This window comes from Thermobia domestica, chromosome 16, assembly GCF_964235325.1.
Source record: "Thermobia domestica chromosome 16, izTheDome1.hap1.1, whole genome shotgun sequence".
NCBI lineage: Eukaryota > Metazoa > Arthropoda > Insecta > Zygentoma > Lepismatidae > Thermobia > Thermobia domestica.
This window is the reverse complement of record NC_137469.1, coordinates 157,387,764-157,414,003: the sequence shown is the minus strand read 5'-3', so window position 1 is coordinate 157,414,003 and position 26,240 is coordinate 157,387,764. Positions and strand designations below refer to the sequence as shown.

The 26,240-nt window shown below is 34.5% G+C and overlaps 1 protein-coding gene across 1 annotated transcript in view; it reads right to left on the bottom strand.

The window, feature by feature from the left end:
* LOC145673482 (uncharacterized) overlaps window positions 1–24,789 on the bottom strand; it is a 30,733-nt gene extending 5,944 nt beyond the window's left edge. Inside the window, exons 1-5 of the mRNA XM_081743223.1 lie at window positions 24,676–24,789; window positions 14,828–14,956; window positions 13,058–13,142; window positions 5,116–5,168; window positions 225–351 (exon numbers count right to left, since the gene is read on the bottom strand). Of these exons, the coding sequence (XP_081599349.1) occupies window positions 225–351; window positions 5,116–5,168; window positions 13,058–13,142; window positions 14,828–14,902 (340 nt within the window). The 5' untranslated portion in view covers window positions 14,903–14,956; window positions 24,676–24,789. The remainder of the gene's footprint in view (window positions 1–224; window positions 352–5,115; window positions 5,169–13,057; window positions 13,143–14,827; window positions 14,957–24,675) is intronic.
* Between the last annotated feature and the right edge of the window lie 1,451 nt (window positions 24,790–26,240).

The window sequence follows — 26,240 nt, the reverse complement described above, 5'->3', positions numbered from 1 at the left end:
CTTTTCAATAATAACTAAAATTAGTTAGCCGAAAGCTCATCAAGAAATTCATTGCTTCGTCCTCAAAATTGAAACTTTCTACCGGAAAAATTACTACCTACAAACACACACTAGTACCACCTATTCTCATATTGCAAGTAGTCATTCGGCTCTTACAAGGTCTATGGCTCCAAAAATTGGATACTAATTAAACTACTAATTGCTTAACATAAATGCACACTTACATGTAAGTAAAACAGATGGAAGAAATGATATGAAATCTGCAAGAAAGATGAGGAGTATGGCGACAAAAGCGGGCAGAAGCCAATACAGAGCAAACAGCATCCAAGCTAGAAGGTAGCGCTTGTTCTTCTGTCCATAAATGAAAGAGAAATTACTTCCAAAACAAAATATAAAGTAAAATATTATTTATAAAACAATGCTTATAAACTACCTAAATTAAACATATTGACTAACTGTAAAATCCTAACTATATATAAAACTACATGAGCTGACAGAAAATATTGAGCACTCCCTGTAGGGCTACAATGATTAAATTTGGCATGATTTTAGCCTTCCGGAACTAACCCACAGGATAATTGCCAAAAGTAAATATTTTTAATTTTTAGAGGAGTCTAAAGAGAGGATGAAGAGTTTCCCCATGTTATTTAAATTTGCCTTTTTTTGTACCTCTAATATCATGTTTTAGGTACTTGGAATAGAAACCTTGAAATTCGGTGTGCTAGTTATAATCTAAAACTAGAATGTGTCTAAATAATCTAGTTATATAAAAGAGAGCACAAATAGCTTTTCATTCATGAAACGATCTTATGATTTAGCAAACAAAATACTAATTGAATGCGAGTATACGATACTTGTGTTAGAAACACTTCGAGGTGCGTAAGATACAAAACACGCTTCTGTTTGTCATAATGTGAGTTATAATGGAAACATAATTGTTCAATAATTAGATTGCATTGCACGGGAAAATCAAATGTCAACGACTGTTGAGCACATAAATACACAATTTTAAAGGAAAACATTGATTGATATTCAAGGGCTACTTTTTGATGCAAAATCATGAACAATTATAACGAAAGAACGATGTAAATATGAATAACTGTTATAAGGTAAAGATGTTTATAAATGTAGTCATGTAAGATATAATGTTTTTAACTTCGGACATTACTTCATCTTTCTCCGTTGCTCCTGTAAGGAGCACTCCCTTATTAGCAAAAGTCAAATAACGCGACTATTTGTAGAGAAGAATGAGATTTAACTTTCGTGTTTACCACTGTATAGTGCCTATGAACTACTGATCATTAGACAGAGCATTTTTTAAACGAATGAAAGACTTTAGTCATGAAGTGGCTATGGACGTGAAGTTTATGTGTAAGTTGAAGGACAATAGAACTGGGAAGGTGATTCTCGTATATATATATATAATATTTCAAATTACATTGGACAGAGCAACCAAAATTATTCTGGAGGCAAGAAGAACCCATTACAAAAGATCCCTCGGTGATATTTGTCAACAAATAATAGTCACGATAAGTGTTATGACCACGATTATGTAAATGAATCTGAGAAAAATATGCCATGCGAACAATGTCAGTTACAGTACCTAGTTATTTTGATGAATCTGCCAGGAAATGTAATTTGATTCACTGCCAAATATGTAAACAATGCAATTATCTGTTATTTGTAGGAGCTTCGGAGAAAAACAATTTCTGTGTGGCAAGTGCTGTGAAGTGAGTCTTTCTTGAACAACTTTTAATCTCTCTTAGTCTACAACTTTAGTAGCGTAGTAATTTTTAGTTTACAACTTAATATTGCGTAAAAAGTTTTTATTTAGATAAGTTATCCGTAATTTATATATACGTAATTACTTTACATGTTCAATTTAATCTATGGCTAAGTTAAATGACACCAAACTCAATCTCATCTTTAAATAAAATACTTTTATTTCAAACTTTATATTAAAACATTTGAGGTATGTATCTAACTCTTACTGCTATAATGTGAAGTTTTCAACTTGAAAGATGCGTTAGAAGATTTTTTTTTTTTTTTTACTTCTGGATGTATTTTTGTAACTTCTGAGCTTTACAAAAAGATGAAATGAAATCTTTGAGTTTTACGTCCCACAGTCATGCCGGTTAGGCTAAAGGAGACGGTGATGATGAGTAATGAATGAAATGGTGGAATGAAGAAAGTGGGAGGAAACGGGAGAACCCCTAGAAAACCCACGCACACGGTGTTTGTCCAGCACAAAGTTCACTTGGCGGGGGCTGGGATCGAACCCGGGACTCCAAGCCCCAGAGGTGAACGCTCTACCACTGAGCCACCGCGGTCCTTCCTGAGCTTTACATATTTTTATTTCTGAGAATAAAATGTTTTAACGATTTAACTTTATATACAAGGTGTCTCAAAAGTCCCCTGAGAGGGTAACTGTTATTATCAGAGTTACAACAAAATGTAAGAGGGAAAACCATCTCCATATATCTCCATATATATATCTATATATATATATCTCCATATATAATCTAAAGTGAAGGATTTTTTAAAATCGGGCGAGCCGTTTGGACTGTACACTCTTTATGCACCCAATATTAAATGAAAATGCAACGTTGCCACTCACAACATAAGTGAACGAAGTTAATGTCTTTTACCCTAATGTTTCGATGGCCAGCCCCCATTTCAAATATGCCCCCGTTCACTTTATGTTCTGAGTCCAGGTAAATGGCAACGCTGCATTTTCATTTAATATTGGGCGCATAAAGATTGTATAGCCCAAGCGGCTCGCTCGATTTAAAAAATTCCTTCACTTTAAATGAAAACATCAAATTTGGAGATGGTTTTCCCTCTTACATTTTGTTGTAACTTTGATAATAACAGAGTTACCCCTTGTCAGGGGACTTTTGAGACACCCTGTATATATAGAAGCCCTAATTGATAAGAAGGAGAGCTAAAATAGAACTTAAAGAATAGTTCAAACCCTTCCCTAAAATAATTATTCTCGTGTAGTTTTTATTTGATGAATAGTATAAGACTAGATATTCGATATTTAAAAAATAAAAGAAGAGTGCAGTACAGTAAAGACTGAAATAGCACCACCAGAGACTCAAATAGCTCTATGTTTCATTACTTTCATTCTTTAACTTTTCACTTTCTTTATCTTGATATTTTTTGAATATCGGTTTTATAGTGGAATTGTAATCCTTGATATATTGTATCACGATAATTTACTAATATTTTGAATTCATAAATAAAATCGTCTATTGTGTTAGTTTTCAAGAAGATCGATTTTTATATCATATACTCAAATAGCTACGGTTACACCTGATATTAGTATCTGTTAGTTAGCGGCAGATCGTTTTGTACACAATATGAATTGTAAAACAAAGTCATGTTCGTGAGTTAATTTTTTTTCTTCCCCACATAATCCACTTTATAACGCAACCAAAAGGAAAAATAGATTAAGCTCTTTTCTGAGGTAAGTTTTAAATTATTCTTTCAACTTAATTTTAGACCTTAATTTTCAAACGACAAGTATAAAGAAAATTATATTTTTGAGTGCATAAGAGACAAAAATCCTTAAGACCAAGAATGAGGAAGAATATACCTCAGTTTCTAAAATTTTAGTAAACAGATTGGGTGCAATGTTAGTAAGATATGATGCACGGAGATTGCCAGAAGCTCTGACAACTGCAAAGAGACTTCCTTTTCGCAAATGATTTTTTTTCTTTAAATCTCAGTCGTGACAGTTTTTGCTCACTAGTAAGCCAATTATTTATCGAAAAGTGATTACTATAACGTATCATTTTACAATATGTAATTGTTGCAAACGTTTTTTGGTAACTGCAGAAATTTGACATGCATCCTCACCATTTGTTCAACTTGTGTTCCATTGTATACGAGATGTTTACACTACGATTGTTTGAACTTTCGCTCTACTAAACTGAGGATATTTTTCATTAAATAATGGTGTATTTTATGTTATTTTTTTAAGTGAACTTTATTGTGGACAAATATCGTGTGCGTGGGTTTTCTCAGGGTTCCCGTTTCCTCCCACTTTCTTCATTCATGTCTCATCATAACTGTCTCGTTTAGCCTAGCCGACATAAGCATGGGACGTAAAACTTAAAGATTTAATTTCATTTCATGTTATTTTTAAAGATGTATAATCTCCTAGAATTATTTTAAAATTATTAAAACAAGTACTTGGTTATTAAAACATCTATACTTCACCGGTTAAATGACATAATCGTTACTCAATCTCTTAATAAAAGCCATTTATTTGATATCAACTTTCATAGTATATGGCAGCTTAAACTCGTCTATATAGAACGTGTTATTATTTTTTTTTTTAATATTATGAAAAAACGAAGTGAAATATATAAATTATTCTTTAGGATAAACACAGACGTCCTCAAATCATTAAGTTATCAATATGTTTACGCTGTATGTTACTGTTTAGTACAGTGCAAATGTTCTCTCACTGTACAATAAAAGACTTTTTGCAAACACAATAACATGCTTGTGTGCTAACACAATAACATGCTTTGTGTTTGTGCAACATAACAAACACAATAACACACAATAACAATATCTCAATATCTCCTGTAATATAACAAATCGTATAACCTGTTTACATTTTAATTTTAGAAAACTATGCAAAAATAATAAGCGAATAAAATCCTATGAATCATTAATAATTTGCCTTTCGAAGAACGAAATGCACTGAGAGTATTCTCAAAGTTGAACATAAACCTCACTCAAAACAAATTTAGGTATTTTCTTCCCGTATTTGAAAAATATTTTTCATCTTTACAACACCTTTTCTCATGAGTGCGTATCTTAATATCTCATTTTTATAGCACAGATAAGAAAGGGATTTCTCAAATACTAGTATATCTTTCTCAACAAAAAAATAATTTGTGTAGTTCTTGTAAGTGGAATGAACCAAAAACACAGTTTACATTACATTTTGTGTATCATTCCAGAAGTACGTAGAAACACAATTTATAGCTATAATTGCGTACAGTGTACAAAAGTGTCGTAATTCACAAGAATTACGAAATCAATTGAATGGACAGATATAATTTCAAAAGAGATTAATAAAATTATAGTACTCACAAAATAGCCACCTAGAATAAGAAGAGTAGATGCAAACATGCCTACAGCAGATCCTAGAAGAAATGAGTAAAAAAGTCAATTGTACTGCATGTGTTGTGTACTATATACGCTATTCTATTATAAGACATTTATGTTTTTATCGGGTGTTTAAAATACACGTTATGACTGTTTAGCCAAGATTGTTCATAGACGAATCAAGTCATGTGCTATTTGCTGCAAGGGTTGGATAGAAAACTTTTCGTCTCTTTGGTTTCTTTTGTATCAAATTGTGATAGAATATTAGTTAGTTTGGAGGAATACAAGGTTCTACTTCCTCAAGATGTAGCCTAGGTAACGTTGACGGTGCCGATTTGCTATATTAAGTTGACTGGAACTAGTTGTTTGTGCAGAGAGCGGCTTCACTCATCATTCATTTATCACTCCTTCCTTACCTGTCCTGCCAGTTGCAAACATCTTTGCACGATTCGCATTCTTTCGGTTTTTATGGGAATCTTACAAGATGATGATCAGTGGACTCTACCTCTGACTAAGGTGGATGTGCACCATGTGGATGTGCCTTGTGTTATTTCAACCTTTTGTTTATTTTTTAATAGAAAAGATATAAAAACAAACAAATGGAAAAATAGAAGACGTTTCCAAAAAAATGCAACATTTTCTATGTTCTTGTATGCTTGTTTTGAATTTTGTTTTTGATATTCTAGTTTTTATCCGGTTTTTTTTTTTTTTTTTTTTTTTTTTTTGTCTCTCTGTCGGCAGGAATAGTGGTTAGGCCACGTCCAACTATCACTATTCCACTCCTTAACCACGTCAATCCTACGTCCTTCAGCGTGCTCACAGGGTTGATAGGGGAGTAGCATTAGTTATTCCTGTAAACACCGTGGTGTAGCGATCACAAACATATTTCAATGTATGAATTATTATAAAACCTAAATTCATGGGCAGATTTTTGCCAAACACCTCAGGGTCGTACTTTCCCCGGGAAAAATCTAAAATACAAGAGCAAAAGCAGGGTAATACTTTGCATGAAAATGTTGTGGAAAAAACAAGTATTGCAACTCCAGTGGTTCGCTGTGTGATGAAAGTTACAGCTGTTCTTGTTGTCAATCTGAATCATACTAAACGTCAACTTAAGACGTACTGATTGGTCAGCGTATCGAGAGTTGAGTTAGTTTCATTCTCTTTCTGATCTCCCTGTAGCTAATTGTGTAGATATGGTCTGACACACATGACTACTGTGTAAGGTAGTGTTTGTTCAATGAATAGCAATTGTACAAATTCTAGTGTGCTGCTTTATAAATAGATGGGGTTATGGAGATTAGTACCACAGAGATAGCTGACATTTTTTTCTATCTCAACTTGCACACTATTCTGATAATTACTTTCGTACTTGTATCGAGTGGAACCCATTAAATTTTCATAGCACTAATACTGATAGCTACAACGTTCCCTTCAGGGCTCTCGACGTAGAACCTGCCTGACGCGAATCATCCAATACTGCTCCATGGGTTGATTGTTTATAATTATATGATACGTAGTGCAATATCTCTTGTGATACTCACGTTACTAGAGATGTTCAATTGTATCTGGATAGAGTTGACCTTACGAACTCGATTGGATGAAGCTCTAGTACTTCCAATGTTGAAACCAAAGAAAGCAACAACGACCGCCTCAAACTGCAGACTCATTTCTTTCATGAAGTGTGTTTATAATCTCTTTACGCCCATAATGAACAAGAGACTGATGTAGTATTTGGAGACAAACTCTCTGTTCAGAATTATTACAATGTGGCTTTCGCTGAATACGATCCACTTACTAATAATCTTGCTCAACTCGAGATCCAGATCCAAAAAGTATTTTTTCATTGTCAGCACCTTGCTGCTATATGTTTTTGTTTTGTTTTGTTTTGTTTTGTTTTGTTGACGTTATGGAATTTTAAAACAAATGCATGACAGGGGTCTTCGTAGTCGTACGGGTCAATTTTTACCTGGCTTCCTTGACAAACGTTATTTCAGGGTGCGTGTGGGTTCTTGTCTCTCAGGGCGATTTCTGTGGAAAACTTTGTTCTCCAAGGTAGTATTTTTAGGGGCACACTGTTTCCTGTTACCGCCAGCAATGTCTTTATGCTCCTGTCTGTAGTCGCCCCTATGTTGACTATCTAGTTACTTATTGCCGCTGTAGATACCTTATTGTGTTTTTCAGATGTAAAGCATCACGGGCAGTAGCCAATGCTGTGGGATATTCCGCGCGGTGTTGCCGGATTTCGGACTCCCCTTTCCCTTCTCGCTCTTCCTCTAGTTGAGATTATTACACATACATTGGCAACATTATTCACAATGTAAATATACTATTCCAGCAAACTCAAAGATTTTGGCTGTGTATCCTAGAAGTATATATAGCAACTGAATAACCTACCTATTAACTTATTCCAGTGGAACTGCTAAACGTTCGTCTTCAACACTACTTTCACTATCGTCTATGTCAATTAATATTTCGCCATTGTCTGAATCTGACTCTTGTAAATTTTTTATTATGAGTTCCAAAAATTATAAACACAAAAAAATAATTCTTCGAGCTTCACTTCGTAGCACTTTTTTTTTAAAGAAAATTCCGCACTTGTACTCGGTTTCCTTAAAGACACTGTCAACTATAATTTTGGAGAACAAATGAACTACCACGAAAAAAAAGCAATCTAGACACTGATGAATTCTGTTTATGCTAGAAGAGAAGTTGCGTTCCTACACACACAATCAGCTCCTTTGCTTCCATGTATGTTCCTATAATAACATACTCTTATACTTGATGTAGGTCTCACAACAACAATCCATCTGATTCGTAAGCAACGCGATATGGTCGAGTTTGTTTTGGGTTACAATAATTTATGACACCACTCAGACGCCTGGTGCTTTTGCATCCCTGCTAGAGGAGTAAAGAAGGATTACGTAATTGGCCACACATACGTAAGGTATTGAAACGAAGAAAAAAAATCATACTGCGTTTCTTCTGTCGAATAAGGAAGAATCTTGCATGAAGGCAATTTCAAAACAATATTACGAATGTCCCATACCTTCTGTTCTTCCACATGAGCTCCCGCCGGGAATCGAATATATATAAATGAATCAAATTGCAGAGGCTTGTTATTTAATTCGATCGCTTACTATTCTCAAGGGTGTAGAAACGGGGGAAAAGAGGGCCTTGACTTTCCAAACTATTTCCAGCCCCGAAATGAGGTTCATCTAGTATATGTTTAGTAAACTTATTTAATAGTTAATGCAAATTAGGAACGTTTATAATAAAATACGATTTTTAAAAAAAAGAAAAAGGAAAACATCATCAATACAGTTTCTGTACCTAATTACAAGGACGCTGATTTCTCTGTAAATTGGGGGGGGGGGTGCATTCAGATGCAGAAAGCATATATGATGATTTTAAGACAAATTGCATTCAAATTATGCCTAATATTGCACATTTACAAATAAAATGAGGGGCCCTGGCTCCCTCAGTCCCCCCAGGATCTTTCACTACTATATTATTGCATAATAATATCTGAGTTGATATTTTTTCGAGTTTTTTCCCTTTAGTATTTTAACCTACATAAACACAAAGTCGGATAAACAGACTGCTAGAAACAGCATTTGTTTTCTTATGAATAGCTTGTTGATTTATCTCTTACAATCCGCTTTTCAACTTCAGTACTGTCAAGATCCGTCTTTTGTTAAGGTAGCATCGAGAAAACATAATATGTGTATAGTATACATGGTGAGTTAAAATGCTTTCATATCCTGAAAGAGGTCATTTGTTCTGATTTTAATGCGTGAAAAGCTTTCCTCCCCCTGAAAGTAATGTTCCCCTAGAACAACCTGTTGGTTACACCCCTGATTATCCTTTAATAAAAGTTGAGTTCCATTTCCAAATCGAAGAAAAATCCATTGGAAATTAGACGGGACTCAACGCTCGTTTTACTAATTGTTTTATATGGAAACCTTTCAAAGCGTGTATCATGACAACCAGTTGTCATAAAAAGATGTAGTTTTCACGTATGTGTTCGTAATTCTTTTCTCTGCTTCGTAAAGTGAGCAGTTAATGTGCTAATACAATATTTCTAATAAGCGCCTCTGCTATTGTCAAGATTCGCAGTAGCGCGAGAAGTCAGCGTGCAGAACTGCTTGTCGCGAATTGTCAACACCGCTCAAAGCCAATTGGACGCCGCGTAAAGCCAACTCAAGGCCATGCCGCTTCCCATCTGAAAAATGCTGTAGTGATATTACTCGACATTTTCAAATAACATTAAATCGTCTTGTTCGGGGTCTGTTTTAGGTTTCTTGCCCCAAGACTCAACGTGTATATTTCTGTTCTCAACGAACTTGAATTGTTGATCCACTTGTATCTCACTGGCATTTGTATCTCATTCTTGACAGTCAAATTTTTAGTTTGACTTATTCGTCACTTAACATGGACAGCACACTTTCCTCCTTGTACAGTTTCCCATTTTTCCCAACTCTTTCTAGTTCTTCTATGTCCTTACATTTTTCTTTTTGTAAAGCTCTTTCATTACTCTGATTCCAGGTGAACGAAAAAAGCTGCAATCAATAAAACTTCTTTTTTATAATTTGCAGACGTCGCGTTCTAGTCGCCGAAATGTAGTAACACGCTTACGAATCAAACGCTCTCATCTCACTTTAATGCGTTGTGCTAACCACCCATTTTGTAAATAAGGGTTCCTACCACTCAGTATTCAACACATTCTCGTAGAATGTCAAAAATACTCAATCTCAAAGAACATTTAGGGTTACCGAAAAATCTTAATCAGGTTTTGAGGATAATACAGTATTGAGAGACCGTATTCTAATTTTTATTCATGAGATTGGAATAGTTAACATGTACTGGGAATCTTTTTTTTTTTTAATTTTCTTGTCATGCTTTACTATTATTGCTATTTTTTACTTATTTTCTTATATTTTATATTTTGTTATTTATCTCAGCCTTTCCATATCTCCTCTGTTAATTGTTAGGTTTTAGTGTTGTTTTGTTTTAATCCTTTATTTTGTCTAATTTATATGTGAACTTCAGTTTGTTAGAAGTGTTATTTGTATTTTTAATAAACAGCAGGCGCGTGTATACGCCGTGATCGTAAGTACAATCTTAACCTGACCTAAAAATAGTGTGATAAGCGGACTATATAACTCCACCACTCCATTAATATCTTCAGTCAGTTTTTAGTGGCACTGACGATGAGTGCTCAACAATGATACCTGAACTGCTACTGTACGCGTTCAACTAGGAGCATAACACTGTGGCAGCAATCCAAAATATTTATGTGAAAGGACAAAATGAACTGAGCCAAAGCATAGCACTCTTTGGTTTCAGAAATATTGTGCAAGTTATATAAACCTTGAGGATCAGCCAAGCTACGACTGCCTAAGGGTAACTGCCAAATTCTGAAGTCATACGACACGTCATTGAGGAAAACCCATCCACTAGCACACGACAACTGTCAAAGGAACTTGGCATATCCCAGTCTAGTACTGCGTTATCTACACGAACTCGCAAAAATCATTAGGAACTGCCGTATTGTGTCACATGAGTTGACCCCAGTTGAATCTCAGAGGAGAGTGGATGTGTGCCGACAAGTACTGTAAAAATCGCGTGATGGGCATTTCCTGAAGCGGATTGTCACACGCAATGAAAAGTTTTTTTTTTTTTTAATCCAAATGTGCAGAAACAGCGGTTGAAGAACCAACTTCCAGACCCGGTCGTCAAGCAGGAGTATAAAGCCATGCTTTGTGTGTGGTGAAATTACGAGGAGTAAGCCACTTCGAGTTCTTTTCCAACGATTATACCATAAATGTCGATCTTTATTCCGAACAGTCGGAGAGAATTATGCTGCGTTGCGCGCCCTGATGTAACAGGATAACACAAAACTACACTCGATTAGAAAAATATTGCAACAAAAATGTCAGCAACTTGAGGCATCGAACTAATACCGCATCCGACATATAGTCCTTGCACCTTTGGATTACTACCTGTTTCGGTCTATGTCGCACTTCCTGCAAGCACTATGCTTCATTAACCAGCAGAAGGGGGGAACAGAAGTAACTGACTTCTTTGCCTCTAAAGACAAGACAAGACGTGGTATCGACGTCGAATCGAGAAACTAGCAGAAAGATGGCTGCAAATAGTCCAACACGAAGAGCTATGGATTGATTGTTAACTTGCTTTCATTGTACTGTAATAAATACGGTATTTTGTGTATCAAAATATTGCAAGACTTATGTGTTATCCTTGTATCACCCTAAATGGTCATTTGAATCATTTTTCTTGATAAATACATCCCTAGTTGAACGAGTGGTATCAAGTTTAATGTAAATTTAATTTTAGCCAATTTCCTATGTCCAGTGATGATTGTTTCTTTAGAAATGTCTATATTAAAGACTCATATATGTTAGTAAACAACCAACACGAGAAAGGGATATATTAAACAAAAAGGAAATAGCAAACAAAATTTAAAATATGGATCTCTTACCATTTTCAATGAGATAGTAAGACTTCCTTGAATATTGACTTCAAGTGCAAACTTCATATTTTACATGTAATGAACAATAAGATTTCAAGTAAAGACACATTAACCGTAAGATAAATTGAGGCATAAAGTCTAAGACGTGCATTGTTTCCACAGGAATAATGGACAATTCTACATAGAGAGTATAGCATGTCAGCGATAATGGAGGTCTAGTGAGCATCCACTGCACAGTTCACATGTTAATCTAAGATTTATTACTAAAAGTAGTAAGATAATACTATATCTTCTTCAACTAAAATAATCTTCTGAAATTTAGAAAGTGTATTACGTTTCAGATTTATAAAAGGCTCCTACATAGTTTGTGCTAAGGGGTTCACCTCTCTAATCTACTTCAATCGACCCTATTTAAGATGGAAACATTATTGATCACATCGATATTTATGTAGTCCAGAAAATGCAGCAAAAACTCAAATATATTGCTATCGTGTTTTTAAGAGGCAACCATAACAGACAAAAGTATGAATTGCGCAACTGCTGTGTCGAGGCTTTAAACCTCAATAGAATTATTAATTAAGGTAGGAGAATGATTTTGGTAACAATGTATTTCTGAAGGATGCAGCTTTCCGCCGGTGTGCATTTTATGTATGTGGTGAGTACCACGGCGGGAGAGAAGGGTAAAGTAGTGTTTTTTTCTTTTTTCAATAGGGTTTTGGAAGGCATCCCCCTTGGGGCTACACTCATAAAAATTGGTATGTGAAGTAATGAAATAGGGCATTACATGGTAATATCCTATATTTGTACTTCTTGCTTATATAGGAGAGTAGGGAGAGACAAAGTTGGCCAATTTTTGGAGTTTCAGTTTTTTGACGTAAATTACATTTATCTTTAATTGTCTTGAACATTGAACAAATATCAATAGTTCAGCCGTAATTACGCCTCACACGAATATGACGGAAATTGCACGCACGCATGTGACCTCGTTGGAATCTGTGGTCTATAAACTTTCCAATGGTGTATGAATGATGATTCTGTGGTAATAAGGGGAGTCACCAGAGCCCCCAACATGAGAGTCTACGATTTTGTTAAAATCCCTGGCGGGCGTCTAAAGGTTAAACGTTATGCACCCAACAAACTTTTAAATAATTGTGTGAATGTCATAATTAATATTTTTCTTTGTCACTGTTACAGAAACTACTATTGCATAATGATTTCTATCAATATTACATTATGATTTAGCTTGCAAAACTTTTAACTGTTTTTAGCAGCTTCATAAAACAGATATTAATGAGGTGAGAGACATCTTCAATATTCCAAAGCAATTATGCGCGTTATTGGTATATTTTCATCTGACATTTAGTTGAATGAATTAAAGGAAAGAATGAACGATATATGAATTTGCTACATATAATAAGTACTAGGAATTACCTTCAGGATTAGGAAGAAAGCGAACGGAAGGGAACAGAATTCCTGAATCGCTGCTACGAAAACACGCCACAATTAATTGAAATATCTGCAAGAAAAAATAGAATAGTACTATGAAATCTTTCAATCTGATCTCCGTCAGCGGGAAATTAGTCAGGTATTAAACATAGAAAACAAGTTACTACTTTGAAAGAGCGTTGAATCAGATAATATTCTCAAGAATGAATTAAACGTGTATCAAAATCAATCTCAAAATCTTGTCTCTTGTCTCAATCTCAAAATCACAAACCATCGATCAGACTCCTCGGTACGTTTGTTTTCCGCTTGTTATAAATCAATACTATGTAATAATAATGTGGGTCACACTGGCTCAGAGGTAGAGGTCTCACCTCTATCAAGGGATGGTAATGCAAAAGGTCGTCGATTCAATCCATACCATTCAATTTGTAGTGGACAACATCGTATATGTGGATTTTGTCGGTGTTTCCATTCCTGCCAAATATCCATTCCATCAATGCTTCCATAATAATTCAATTTCACTATTCAACCTTCTCCTTTATTCTAAAGAGCATAAATGTGGGATGTTACATTAAAGACTTCATTTTTATAATAATAGTAAATAAATAATATATGTCGTACATTTCTCTTCGTAAATCTCCAATTCCACCTATTTCTGTATTTCAAATTACAAACTACAAAATATCGAAAATACTGATAGCCTGCAGACCTCAAAATCAGTAAACCTACTAGGACCGTCCTCTTTGTGTTGTTATTGTCTTCCTTATCCTTTTAATAGGTGAAATTAGTATTTTCGATGGCAATTTTCCTACGTAATAGTAGTATTTAGTATTCTATTTTGTTCAAACCAATCATTACCACCGGCTGTTCTTTAACTGATTGACTGTAGCCGAATGACTTTTTGAAAAGGACGAAAAGTGTGGCTGAAGACAAAGAGACAAAAATTGGGGAGAGTATTTCATTCAAATAACTCTGTCACCAAAAGTCACACTTACGAGAGAGAATGAGTATCATCCTAAGATGTTTGTTATTCTGCAAGAGTCTACAGAGTATCAACATGAACATGTATAGTCTGCTCTAGGTTTCTCGTTTCTAGGATGTAGAACGACCATTTTGACTTGAAGACAAGTTAAAGTTACAATATTCACTTGAGCAAAGGGTCATGTTATAATCCAGTATTCTTAATTACTGATATAAGAGTGACCAAGCAGAGTTTAAAATAAACCGAAATACGTATATCCTGTAGCAAAAATCCTTTTCACACTATATGTTACCTGAAGGAAAAATATAATGATTAATTTTTTAAAAAATAAAATAAATTGAATATCGAGTATCAATTAAAAATTAATATTAAAATTAAAAGCTAATCGTCTAATTAACAAAACTTTTAATTGATTAATGTAATTGTTAATTTTTACATGGTTAATTATGAATCTAGAAAATTTCAACGAAACTAACTTTGCTGTAGGTTAACATTATGTTACCACAAACATAACATAAATCAGACATTTGCACTAATGTTGATAATTTCTTTAGTAAATGATAATTTCTTTACTTCTTATTCCAAACCATATTATAAGCGAGTAACACGACATTGACAAATTACATACTTTGCCAATTATACATCTTTTCTTGCTAAATTATCTACCATCTGCAAACAATATTTCAAGATTCGGTCAGTCGAATATGCTATCAAGACATTCGCAAATGCAATTAATCGAGATTAGAGAACAAATATTGTTATAATCAACTTACTAATGAGAAGAAACCAATTATAATGGTCCCAGCTCGTAAGGATAGTCCTCCAACGCATGTTTTCATTAAAGCCATTCTGAATTATGATTGAAACTAAGTTGACTTCTTAACATTGAAGCGTGAGATATCCTGGAAAGAAAAATATTAATTCAGACTTACAAAAGCCCTGATAAAATTTAACCTACGGAAATAAAGAATTTTCTTAGCAACACTCATTGGTTCACCAGTATGTATTAAATGCGTAACTTCAACATAAGAAAACATACATAGCTCAAAATAAGGAAGTATAACACAAAAAATAATACATTCATTTGATGAAGTAAGATACAAGAACTACCTTTATAACTGAAGCTGTTGTATTCTTAGTCGTTAAAACCAAGCGAGTTTCGTTTGCATTGTGAAATTACAGTAGGCTTTCAAACTACACGAATGGAGTATCAAATAGGAAGCAATAGATCTAATGTTGCCAGTTTTAAAAGAGAAATAAGGGCAGAGACAGAGCCCATGAATGGGTCAAGTATGACGTGTTTTAACAAATATTTCTTGCATCATCTGTTTCTGGTGAGTTAGAAAGAAATGTACCACATATAGAACTCACAATAATTATGTTTTATGATGGCGTATGAACATTATGATCAAAGAGAGAGTTGTAATATTGTACAAAACTTTCGAAACACAAATATTCGAAAGCATGAAAATAAATATGTCTTACATACAATGTGCCTCTGCTTTATTTTCCATACTTTTTGCAATTGAAAATGAAAATATACTTTAACTTTTGAAATCTTGCACTTCTGTTGTTACGGGAAGTGATGAAATTACTTCACTCATCCATTCTTGATACGAGTAGTGTGAATCGATCCTGCGAATCTGAGTCCTACACTGAGAAAAATCCGTTCTCCGGACAGCGGTATATTGTACAAATATACGGAACCCTCTTGCTTACTACAGAAATCAGTACGAAGCATACGTTATCCATATGCTACATACCCACTGCCGCTAGATGTTACATCATGCCGTTACAACAGTTTTCCGTATATCACATGCATATACTTATGTTACATTCCTCAGCTACGTTGTCCATTAGTATGTGATATTCTGACTGCCTATATTGTTTCATACGGAAAGTACGTATATATAGATCACTTATACGGAAAGTATTATAAACATGCGTTTTCAGTTATACGTCTGCTGTACGTTAAGTCCAAAAACTACTGGAATTACGCATGTAAACTACCTTTTTAAGTACGCCACCTCCAATTTTTTTCTCAGTGTACCAGTCCGATCCTACGATGCAGATCCTTCCATCCATTCTGGTACGCCGAATCCACATCGAAAAACCGTTTTTCGCTACAGATTTTGGTCTATGGGAACCAAATTGAAACTGGAAATGGTAATAAATTTCAGCAGCTTCTAGTTTCAACAGATGGCGGGGATCGAATATATCGTTGGGATGCTTAATCCATAGCAAAAAAATCATTTTCTTGCTATCTACCCTATTACCATGTTTGCTCTATGGGCATCAATATTAAAACAGGAAGTGGTAAACATAAGCTGCTTCCGGTTTTAATATAGAGATAAATGTGGATACGAAACTTCTGATTGGGACGCTAAATCCATATGAAGAAAGCATTTCTGGCTCTCCCGTCCTATTTTGCTCTGATAGACCTACCTGTCGACACACGGACTCACAGACACAGTCGTTCTGTAAGAGTTCCTATACTTACACATACCATAGTTTGGGAATTTGAAAAGATAATCTCAATTACGAGCAAGAAACACATGAAAACCTTAAAACTTAAATTATTATACTTAAAACTTATTATAAAACTTAAAATCTTAAATTATTAAATGTATTTTAATTCAATTTAACAGCCCGCTACCAAAAAAAAAAAAAAACTTTAACTGTGATTGCGCATAATTGCATGGTACTTTTTAAAGTTGTCAATTGATAAATTACGTATTCGACTGAACATTAACTTTAAAAAAATAAAAGTGATTTTTCTATATTCATAATTGTAATTGAGATTTACTTAAAACATGCAAAGTACAAGTTCATTTGATTTAATTTCGTCTTGGAGCACTTGTCCAGTAATCTTTAATTTGTCCAAGTATTTTTAGCTCCAATAACTCGCTCACATTTATCACGAACAACCTGGCCCTTAGCACCTGGTACAGTTCGAATTTTGTCCATTAGAGAACGAAAATATTGAAGGAAATTTAAAAGTATTTCAAATCTTTCTTTCAGAAATGTTATGAAGTCGCGCAATATTGAATCTTATAAAGCGATGAAAATCTTATAAAGCGAAGTGTTTCACAAAACAGCATTCTTGAATAATCGTTGAGTTATGCGAATTGACGATGCATCCTCCTCAGGCAAAGAGGTAACTACATTTGCTAACTTCTTAAAGTTTGTCGCATAATATACAGCAACAAGTATCCATTGTCCCAAGTACCCCCATTTCACTATTATTAACTATAGAAGTGAAGCAAGCTCAGGAGCGAGGATTGAATTCGGGATGAAGTGTTCAGAAATATTTTCTTCGTTTCTTCCTTTGAAATTAAAGGAACTTCCTCAGGAAATAACCCACGAATTACCTCTGCAATTCGATGAAGGGCATGCGAAGTTACAAGTTATGGGCATCATAGTTGAGGGAGGGGACTTTAAGAGTCATTGCAGCTATTTTCATGTACGCCACTGCATGCACAAAGAAAAGAACATCTTGATAATATACACCACGATTCCAAAGAAAATTTAGTGCGGAACTGAACAACTGGGCAATTGCTACACTAATTGCTTTTTGTACTTCCTCACATACAAGAAACAATATTTTGCACTGTTTTTCACATTCAATTCTATCAATAACAATTTTATCAAGAAACCTTTTCATCGCATCGGTTGTCTTGTTGATGGAAATACATTGTTTTTTGTTCACTTTATTACTAATTGTTTTAATGATTCCCGAAACATCCATCTATGCGAGTTTTACGTAATGTTGACTCATTTGGTACTTGATAGTCTGTGTACTTGGATAAAAAAAATATTAGGGAAGTACTTTCTAATTCCACAGGTGAATACTGCAATACTCGTAGCTTCCACAGGGTACACGAAGATGAGACGAAAAATATATACAAAGTTGGGTGTAGGAACACTTCCTTTCGGCACTATGAGCCGCCGAAAATTTGTCCAAAAAATATTATGATAACTCGAGAGCAAAGCTGGATTTAAAGTTAGGTAAAAGAGACTATTCATTATTTTTTTATTACTGCACAATTGAATACATACAGGGTCGCCGTAAGAGTGAGCCTAAAGAAACTGGAGAATTCCAGGACTATTTTATGGAAAATTCAATAAGAAAAATAACAATCTAGCACAATATTTCAATTACTAAAAATCACATAGTACATTGTTTAAGATAGTAGAACTCTGTTAGAATTCGAAACAAGGGGAGTTAGACATCTATAATTGATCTACTTTGTCTCAGTACAGAATAAATTCTCGAAGAAAAAACTGTCATTCCGGTTGACACATCTTCTGGGTGTATGTTTTGTCATATACGAAAAATATTGAAATACATATGTTGCGTGGGAGTTCGCACCTTTTGTAACTATACAGTAATTATTTAAAAAAATATTGTACTTTACAAACAAGCTACCACTTTTCCTAATATCCTTTTTTTCATATTTTTATTGCACAATTTATCCTTGGTGTGTTTATATTCGGGAACTTACATTTGGGCTGTAGCCTAGACCAAGCAGGGGGGGTTGCCACACGACAAAATTTCATGTTAAGTTGAGTTATGACATCCGGGATGGGTATTAGGTTCCTTTTATGGTAGAGCTCCTGAATGTTGCATAGATAATTATTATAGATCTTTCTTAGCCACTACCTCCCGTTTTGGATATAGTATTAAAGTTTTGAATGAAGCACAATATTATCCATATAGTAATGTAGGTGTAATTACCGGTTTGTAGGTAGCCCTATGTGTTCTTCTTTGGAGATCTAATAATTTGTTACTGGATATTTTGTTAAGTGGCAGTATTATTTTGATATGTGTCTTATTTAGTGTTTGAATAGTCTTCTGTGAAAAATGATACCTGGATTTTATTAGTTATTCGTGAATTTCTATCTTATGCAATCTGTCTAACATTCCCCTGCCACGTCTTGAAGGATAGGATAATAGTATTTTTGTCTTAGATAAATTGACTTTCAGTATCCACATTTGGCACCAGACTGTAAATTTGATTTATTTTCTTAGTCATAGGAATATAGCCTGCAGTATTATCCTCAAAGAGTTGGAGGAGAGTATATAGATTTTAGTTGATAAGAGTATCATTGAAATAGCTTAGATCAATAGAGGTATAGGCAATGGTCGAAGTAAGACGGTATGCGGTGGTATGCCATACCGCCTCTGGTTTCTCAGTGATGAAGACATACCAACTCTGGTTTCTCAGTGATCAAGACATACCGTCACTGGAAAGTGGATACTAATACATGTTTGATAAATCCATTCTTACACACAGTAATTCATGAATTGCTAAGCACATCAAAGATTTTATTACTTATGTAGAAATAATTTTCAAGTTGGCAACACCAACATTTTTGTTATATTTTTCCTACCCTTTGTTTTTAAAATAAGATGTCTACAAAGAAGTTCACCTCTTGCTCCTACGCAAGAACTCGTGTTGAATATGTTGGTTGCGGATAAGGGTGACATAAAAGAAAGAAATCAGTCATGGGCCCAATCCAAACAAAATGCAGTATATTGAGAGGACTCGTTTAAACTGAAATCGAGAAGTACTGTTGTGGGTTCACCGGGACTTCTTTTGTGTCTACAATGATAAAGAAATACATGATTCCAGTATTTATGAGAAAAATATGGTTTATGCTTTTAAAAAAAATATGTTAATTTGCTCAACAGTTCGTTTATTATGTGGTGTGTTAAGATTAAATTGATTGAGCTTATATACTTTCATTAAAACGTATTTTTGCATCTTTCTAATAATTGGACAACTACTTTCCGGGGATTTGGGATACCCTTCAGTCGAGTGGAGAGTTCGGGAGTTCACCCGCGGGAAGATGTTTAAAAATTGATAGTATAAAAAACTCGGTTTCAGAGCATTTTCGTGTATAATTTTCTATAATGCAACATAAGGGGATTTTATTATTATTATTCGCAGAAAATTGGGGGCAGAAGCAAAGCTTCTCCATGCCCCACCCGTAACTCCGAAAAGTTCTCCCATTGTTTTGAATGAATATGTAAACAGAAATGCAATATTTTAGGCAACATACCCTCACTGTATTTCAACATTTAGATAGTCGGTATGTCGAGTCAAAATTGTAATAAAACATACCGGCTCTGCTTTTTTTTCCCACTTCGAACACTGGGTATAGGTAACCCCTGTGTTATATCCCTTTGTATTCGTGTTGTCGAATAGTTTTCTAGTTATAATTTTGCGATATGTCCGATGATCATGCAATACATAAGCTACAGCACCATAGATTCAAAAATATTTCTCCAACCTTATAACCTTTATTGAAAGTCTTCTGAAAGTCGTCAAACTGCGCGGAAGTTATCTGTATCGAATGTTTTGACAGAAAACCAGTTTGCTGTAGAATAACGTTGTAAGCGTTGTACCAGAGTTTTGAAAAATATGTTGATGGAAGCAATTGAAATGTAGTTTTCAGATTTATTAGTTGGTTTTTCTAGTTTAAGTAATAAAATTGATATTGAGGTTTTCGGTTTGTTGAAATATTTCCAGTGAATAACTTTGCGGCATAGTCTTCGGTACATATAATTGGTGGAGCTTTCAGATTATTTGAAGTTACTGTATCGGACCCAGGAGTAGATTTCTACTGATGTTTGATGACATCATCAATCTGTATAGTTTTAATATTTTCTATGATTATCGTAGTGGATCCAGGATGAGTGTTTAATTCGTCTCTTTCTGATAAATTTTCATGCTGAAGAAGTAGCTGTTTGAAGATATCCACCAATGATGTTTTTAAAAATCTCATTCTGTGCTTTCTGTCCGAAAACTAACTTTACACTTATGATTAATAATTCGCTCGTGATTAATAATTTATACAACTTGCCGAAACAAGTTAGCAGAATTAGTTATTGATGTGAAGCACTATCTATTCCTGTGTGTATAGTAGTATATTAACCTCTATTAATCGCGACCAAGGGCCACAAAAATAGATTTGCTGACTTTAAGTTTCAATTTATGCACATGTTAGAATTTAATAATTGTTAATATCATACATAACGAACTTCAAAATACATGATGTTGATTTGATTATTCATTCTATTCTCAGTAATACTACTTTAAAACTTGAAAGAAGAATTTCTGGAAGGAAGTTTGCGAAAAATTTTATGGAATCTGGTTACTTGATTTCAGCGACTAAGTTATTTAAAATAAAGCTAACAATTTAAGTGAAAGTTAAACTAGGTTCGAATTTTGAATCTGAGATTTCGTTTATTCTCCTGACGCAAAATAGAATTGACTATGATCGCAATTAATGAATTATTACCTTACCTGATTTTTCTGCCCCAGAACAGATTTTAGCTCGAGGATAGTCTGCAAAGTACTCCCCACGACCTTCGTAATAGCATCTCATATACAGATAATATTTATCCTTACATTAACTCAATCACTCTTGTTTCCTAATGGTAAATTTAAAGACTGCCGGTACCAAAAAATCGATTTTGATACAATTTGAACGCGGTATTATGGGCTCCACTATTGTGCCATTAAATAACTTAATGTGCCCCGCAAATCAGAAAGGGTAATTTGTTTTGTAATTAGTGAAGTTACCAACTAAGCTGTAAAGTTTTAATTCACAACATAGTATTTATCCTATGATCGATCTTATGAGGTGAAACTTTTCGAATGAATGAAAGAATGACGTCCATACTAGAAGGCAAGAAAGATGGATCAAATTGAGTTTGATTTTAAAAACATGAAAATTAACTTTGATTTCTGAGTCTAATCTAAATCAGAGAATTAAGTACCCTGGCTTCAAAGGTTTTGGAAGCCAATAAGAACAATGGAACAGACTAAGTATTGCACATTTTCTATTTGGTTCTAATTATAATTATGGCACTGTGTCTCTAATTATGCACGGTGATTAATTTAAATTATTTCTTTAGTTTGGTCAACGTACTTTTAAAATAATAACATAATAACATTGAAAATTAAAATCTTTTCCGAAAAAGTGAAATTATGGCGTCTCCAATTCTCTATACTCAAACATTTAAGGTCTACTGTAAAACTATCGGAATTTTGGCATTGAAGTATCTGGCATTTTGTGACGTCAGATTTTGACTATAAATTTTCAGGTTGTTTCCTGCAAAAGTGTTTATGGATATGAAGTATTGTTTCTTCGATAAAATCACTATAAAATTCTTAAGTCTTAAGTGTTTAATTGCAAATTTCTTTTTTATGTCTTTTAAAATATATTACACATCAATACACAGTTGACATACGCAATATCAGATCAGTCTGTAACCCAACAAAATTTCTGGCGATTCACATGAATTTCTTGAAGCGTTGAATTATTATGTTATTATCGGTCCTCAAATAAAGTTTAGATAAACCTGATACTGGTGTGAGATTTACAAATAGTATGCGTGACACCGTTAGAAAGAAAAATAGATACAATCTGGGAGTTAAGAGTATATTTTGCTACATATAATTACATTAACAAATAACAAATTCTTCAAACAAAGTAAAAACTCCGTTATTATTAGCAACGAACGGCATACTTATTGCCTTTATAAAAATTGTTTTTGTTGATTTTATACAAAACTAGGAAGAGAATTTGCTCGTAAGTACGTCATTTTGATCAGCTCGGTGTGATCTATCAACTGATATACGCCTTATTTTGGTCAATATTATTTTATTACGGAGGAATTCAAATTTAAGAGTTCCAGATAATTTTAGACTACGAGGGAGGAACAGGAATTAAAGTTACAAGGCCGATATTTCAGGAATTTTGTCTGTTGGACCCTATAGAGGAATGAGGAGTGTGCGGTAACTGTAATACATGGAGTTGGCAACTGTGTAGAGTTTCAGTCACTCTCCACCTACCGCGCTAGTTGTAGGTAAACACAAATGGCGACTCGTTTGGAAAACTGGTCCCACGAAGAAATGCGCTCAGTTATTCGATTTCTGTGAGCGAAAAATTTAACTGCGGCTGAAATTCGCCGAAAACTGGTAGAGGTTTACGGAGGGACTGCAATGTCTTGTCAGCACGTCGCAGAATGGTATCGAAAGTTTGTGGCTAGTAGAGAAAACGTCACCGACGAGAAACGCGTTGGCCAACCCAGGACGGCATCAAAAGACCTGAACATAGCTCGTGTTGAGAAGCTGATTCAGAACAACAGGAGGATCACGTTACGGCATCTGATGGCAGAATTGGGAATGTCGTTCGGAAGCGTTCGTGACATTGTGCACGATATCTGCACCAGTAACAGTTCGTAACAACGTGGCTGAATACTAAAGGACAGGATTTTTACCAAGAGGGATCTTAAAACTCATCCCACGATGCGACAAATGCCTTCAACTGTTATAGTAACTGTGTCGAAAAATAAACTAATGTATGTACTATCTGTTATTCATGGTTGTATGAAATATATACACGTTTCACTGTAAGCTTTGTAACCTTATTTTCTGATCATTCCTTGCATATCTCATTAACTACATTATGTGCTGTCATCTTCCTAGTGCCATAATGAAGAGCTCGATGAGAGAATGTTTCAGGATCAGTTTCACTTCAACAGGTGGTATGGTTACCGTGCAACGTAAGTTTTTATGTTTACAAATAAATTAGTATTTCTCTTTTCTCAAAAACTACGCATGAGGTTTTTCAACAATTTTATTCAGCGCGATGTCTCATCGTTGGACAAAATGTGTTTCCTTTGAACGCTAACAATATCACATAATTTAAAAAGAAACGTGCAAAATCAACGATCGAACAATGTGGAATATCTTGATTTCCATTAATCAGATAATTAAGTATTGATAGAGCAATATTAAAGGATCATCACATTACATTTCTTAAAACACCACAAAGCAACTGGAAATATTGCATATACGGTCTGAAACCACAATTCGCCATAAACGGGTTAAGTGACTTAGAAGGCTGACGTCTACAATATGCTCTACCATTGTTTTCAAATCTCAGTTGTGAATCCTTTCTATTCCTCAATTGAGGAGTTTGATGCAATAAGGGCGTAAGTCTGAAACATGCGATTGGGGGAAAACGATGTTGAAAATGTAAGTAGTGTTTGTTTCTTACATAAAACAATGGAATATGCAGAACGTTATTCCGATATTGAATTGAAATCCTACCAGGAGGCTAAACAAGCATGGTGAAAGCCAAAATGCGTTTGATGCAAAAAGGGCGTAAACTCGCTTACACTCTTATTGCATCAAACTCTTCAATTATTGATCACAAACTAATAACTCATGTCTAGTGTTTCATTGTGTACATCCTTTCATTATATTTATACTGCATATTATTATGACATTTGTCCTTGCTCATAGACATTTATAATATATATTTCTCAAAGCTATTACTCTTGTAATATGTTATGTGCATGTTGTAAAATATCATGAAGCAGAAACGATAAAATAATAGTAAAAGTCGTTTCTAAATATTAATGCTAATGCTTTCAATTTGTCATCATTTTATGGTATATGCAATTGTTAAATGTTTGAAATGTTTTACACAAGTATTACAAGACTAGTACTTCTGACAAATAGATCCTAATTGTTATGAACAATTACGACAATCCTTCTGAGGAAACAAAACTATTCATATATGTATGTAGTTTTCTTACCTTTGGCAATAATATAAGATTATCATAACCAGTCCAGCGTGTATGACTTTTACCCCCAACTCTTTAAAAAGAACTGTGTGAAATCACTAATTGCAGTTTTACATTTAAAAATTGAACCTCGTTGCGTAGCAGCTACTTGAAATATTCAATAATGATTTAATGTTATATTATACAGTTAAAGTACGGGCATTAAGCAGAGCAAGAAAAGGCGATTTTCAGGGGCGGCTTTAGGATTTTAACTTTGTATCCTTTCTCATGGATACATACATACTAGTGGTGGGCACAAAAACCGGTTTTTCGGTTTTCAAAAAAACGAAACCGGTTTTCGAAAATTTTCAAAAAAAACGGTTTCGGTGAAAAACCGAAACCGGTTATCGTTTTTCTCCAAAACCGGTTCGGTTTTTCACCTGATAAGGTTTCGGTTTTCTTCAAAACCGATTCCGTTTTTTTTTTCAAAATTTGTTCTATTTCTGACCAGAATGGTGTTTCGCTGTTCTCCGGAAACCGAATCCACTTCAAAAAAATGGTTTTGTGTGTTTTCGAAGTTTTCACCGAAACCAGTTTCGGTGAAAACCGAAACCGGTTTTGGAGAAAACCGAAACCGGTTTTGGAGAAAACCGAAACCGGTTTCTGTGAAAAACCGAACCGGTTTTGGAGAAAACCGAAATATCGGTTTTTCGGGTTTCGGTTTTTATAGAAACCGGTTTTTGGTTTTTATAAAAACCTGTTTTGCCCATCCCTAATACATACATTTGATTGATTAATGACACTAGGAAATTACTTTCACAGTAGTTGTTGATGCTATTTGTTAAATAATTATCTACCATTAATATAAATATTGGAAAATGTATTTACTCTTCATTGTATCATTTAGCGTTTATAACTGACTGGCTACAATATGTTTTTCATTTTTTGCCTACCCGGCCTATCTGCTAAAGCCGCCACTGCTCATTGTAAAATATTTTCCTCAAATTTTTACTTTCATTTTCGACACATTTTCTTCCTGACTTTTTAACAAAATGGGAAACGTGAACTTATGAAATAACAAGCCGAAGTGATTCGAAGTCAGAAGCTCCCAGCATGCAAAGCTATAGAAACAGACTCTGTTCCCGAGCCGAGCCTGTCTCTGGCTGAGGTCGACCACCAAATAGCGATCTATGCAGATTTGCCCACCAGATTTCGTTATCGAGAAATAGGTACCACATGCAAGCCTAGCCAAGCTTGTACCTGACCGACCTCGGTTACCAAATACAGTAGACCAGAGGCGGCCCGTCATAAGGGGCCCAATTGGCCCGGCCCTCCCATCGTTTTTGTATTAACATAGAAAAATATATGTATCTTAAGTTATCCTATTAGTATTGTTGCCATAATTTCCCTCTGAACCAAAAACAGTAGTTCTAACTCCTTCAAATCAGTTTTTTCCGGGTACTCTTTACGCTTATTGGACACGCTATTCACGTGGTCAGTACAACATAAAGGGGAAAAGGGCCTGAGCTGTTTCAATGTGGACTTAGTTTTGTCTCGCATTGACTCATGTGGCAAACAACCTGAAAACTAAGCTTGAA